Raw genomic sequence first — 3,510 nt, 5'->3', positions numbered from 1 at the left:
AAGTTAAAGTAACAAACAATTATAAAATTAGGATTTTTGATTTTTATAGGTAAGCTGAATTTTGAAATATTATTAATTATTATAAGAAAAAAAATATCGACTTCTATTGACTTGGAATATGCCTAAACTTATTTGAGTTATTCGTTAATCCAGGACTGAAATATGTTATCTTGCACGTTGGTACTTATTTTAATTTTAAAAGTATACTTTTTGAATGTGGATGCAGACATATTATTTATTAGTATAATAAATACGAAAATGACTGGCTATAAAGGTACGAAAAATAAAATTGATGCATATATATCCAGTATGTCTGCCGACTGCCAAGAGTTTCGGAAACGATTTAAGTAAAAAAATTAAAATCCAAATTGATTACTCGTATTTGTATGATGAAATTAGTCTAAGTATAGACCTTTGGTGTTCAATAAGGCGAATTATAAGTTCGTTTTGGGAAATTTAACAATTAATTCAAATTCTGAACATATTTTCCCACTGGTTATACTATGCAAATATTAAGCGTCTTTGGAAATAAACACCATCGATGATTTTCATATGATCATCTGTCACGTATTATGGCTGGCCGATTTGATATACCTACCTACGAGAACATTGTTATTCTATTCGGCGTCTTGTTTGTTAGTGTAGTACATAGTGTTCAAACGTTTGATGAATTCAGTTATATTTTTCGTCTTTCACATAGTTTTTTTTTGCTTTTAAATCTAATTCGATTACCGGTGTACAATAATCATGCGGGAAATTTGTCATTTACAAGCGGGTCAATGCGGAAACCAAATCGGCGCTAAGGTAATTACATGAATCAATGTATTTATTCATTCTAGATGGGATTTCAATAATTTTTCTTAATATTTATAAATATGTGTACTAATTACCAATAAATGATTGATACCTACACAATTAAGTGTTACATATTTATTATAAACTGTTTAGTTTTGGGAAGTCATATCCGACGAACATGGCATTGATCCGACCGGATCATATCACGGGGATTCTGATTTACAACTGGAACGAATCAATGTATATTATACTGAAGCGCTCGGTAAATTAATTTATGAATAATAATGTCCCTTAGTTTACTAGTCACACTGTATTGTTCTATGATTTCATTGCTTATTATAAATAATATAAATGGTATGTACCTAATGCGTATTGTGTACTACTAATGAAAAAAATACACGATTACTTTTGCAACGAAATATTAGGTGGTAAATATGTACCTCGAGCAATTCTTGTGGATTTGGAACCGGGTACTATGGATTCGGTGAGATCGGGTCCTTTCGGTCAAATTTTTCGACCAGATAATTTTGTTTTTGGACAATCCGGTGCGGGAAATAATTGGGCCAAAGGACATTATACGGAAGGCGCAGAATTGGTGGATTCTGTCTTGGACGTAGTCAGGTACTTAAATATACGGTTATATGAATAATTTAACATTGCCGGTTTTCGTGTTAAATCACCGGGAAAAAATTTGTGTTTCAGGAAAGAAGCAGAAAGTTGCGATTGCCTGCAAGGGTTTCAACTGACCCACTCATTGGGCGGCGGAACTGGTTCCGGGATGGGCACACTTTTGATATCTAAAATTCGGGAAGAATATCCGGATCGTATTATGACGACATACAGTATTGTTCCTTCGCCCAAGGTATAATTAAAATTAAATTCTTAAAATATTTTTAATAATATATTTATCGAAATTTTCATTTGAAATGCAAGCCTATATTAAATAAAATAGTTACATAAGGTTTACTTTTACGTATGTAAAGCATCAGTTATTTGAAAGTGTTAAACATATTATTTAAACGTTAGTTGGTTTTTCTATCAATGGTTATTTATTATTACAATAATTTATAGACGAGTGTATTGCAGTATATATAGATTATATACATGTAAAAATTATTAACTATAGTCATTAATAATTATAAACGTATGATAGGTGTTTAAATATGTATATTTCAATTATTCGACTCTAAATTAGTTCCATAGTTACGCCGGTATACAGCGGCCCTGTCACGTCGGTCCTTCGTTACTTACACTATATAGACCCGAGTACCATTTACCGGGCGGGTGGCTCGTGCTACATTTCAAATTACTTTTTAAAAATATAAAATGATTTTATTTTATTATTATATTTATAAAACTGACATAATTTTTATAATTTTTTATATGTTGATTGTAAATTTAATTGATTTTTTTTTTATTATTTCTGCTTTCTATGTTCTCTGGTCCGTTAGATTTCCACTTTCAAAAAATTGGCCCTCTAGTAGTATTGAGTTGCCCATACCTGTTATAGGCTGTAGCCCTAATTTTATACGCTATTGTCGCAGTTGTATGCAATCGGGCGTAATAACTCGCGTATACAACGTCTCTTATAATCGTTTTATCGCGTACTCATACGATTTTCGTGCGCAGGTATCTGACACTGTTGTGGAACCGTACAACTCCACATTATCCGTGCACCAGCTGGTCGAGAACACCGACAAAACGTTTTGCATCGACAACGAAGCGCTGTACGACATATGCTTCCGGACCCTGAAGCTCACCACGCCCACTTACGGCGACCTGAACCATTTGGTGTCGGCGGCCATATGCGGCGTGACCACGTGCTTCCGGTTCCCCGGGCAGCTCAACTCCGACCTCCGGAAGCTGGCTGTCAACATGGTGCCGTTCCCGCGTCTGCACTTTTTCATCACCGGGTTCGCGCCGCTCACGTCCCGCGGCAGCCAGCAATACCGCGCGCTCACTGTTCCCGAGCTGGTGCAGCAGATGTTCGACGCCAAGAACATGATGGCCGCGTGCGACCCGCGCCACGGCCGGTACCTGACGGCCGCCAGCATATTCCGCGGCCGCATGTCCATGAAAGAGGTGGACGAGCAGATGCTCAACGTGCAGACGAAGAACTCCAGCTACTTCGTCGAGTGGATACCCAACAACACGAAGACTGCGGTGTGCGACATACCTCCTAGGGGCCTAAAGATGTCGGCCACGTTCATCGGCAACACCACGGCAATCCAAGAGATGTTCAAGCGCGTGTCCGAGCAGTTCACGTCCATGTTCCGGCGCAAGGCGTTCTTGCACTGGTACACAGGCGAGGGCATGGACGAGATGGAGTTCACCGAGGCGGAATCTAACATGAACGACCTGGTGTCCGAGTACCAACAGTATCAAGACGCGACCGTCGACGAGGACGGTGAAGGAGATGACGACGACGAGGACGCAGAGGCGTAAGCCCGAAGCAGCTACCGTCCATCACAGATTATAATATTATGTTACACGCACCTATTTCGATTACCTACTTTACCTACTACACAATAAACGAGGCGATACGTTTATGGTGCGGTATGCATTTGGTGTGAGGTAATCATAATAAACAGCGTGTGTGTGCACGCGAAATATCTACATGGTTAATATGTATAAAAATATAAAAAATATTCTGTCTAATCATAATAATATTATTATTGCTAATTCTGACGATCAAAATGTATATAATTAAAATTA

The 3,510-nt window shown here is 37.9% G+C and overlaps 1 protein-coding gene across 1 annotated transcript; it reads left to right on the top strand.

The window, feature by feature from the left end:
- The first annotated feature begins 735 nt into the window (after window positions 1-735).
- Window positions 736-3,240, top strand: LOC113559278 (tubulin beta chain-like). The gene is made up of 5 exons (XM_026964941.1): window positions 736-804; window positions 949-1,057; window positions 1,221-1,416; window positions 1,498-1,657; window positions 2,425-3,240. The coding sequence occupies exons 1-5, from the start codon at window positions 748-750 to the stop codon at window positions 3,238-3,240; spliced, it is 1,338 nt and encodes a 445-aa protein (XP_026820742.1). The 5' UTR covers window positions 736-747.
- Window positions 3,241-3,510: the final 270 nt, after the last annotated feature.

The sequence above is a fragment of the Rhopalosiphum maidis genome, chromosome 3 (genome assembly GCF_003676215.2).
Source record: "Rhopalosiphum maidis isolate BTI-1 chromosome 3, ASM367621v3, whole genome shotgun sequence".
Taxonomy (NCBI): Eukaryota; Metazoa; Arthropoda; class Insecta; order Hemiptera; family Aphididae; genus Rhopalosiphum; species Rhopalosiphum maidis.
The sequence above is the reverse complement of the archived record's forward strand: the minus strand, read 5'-3'. Positions and strand labels throughout refer to the sequence as shown.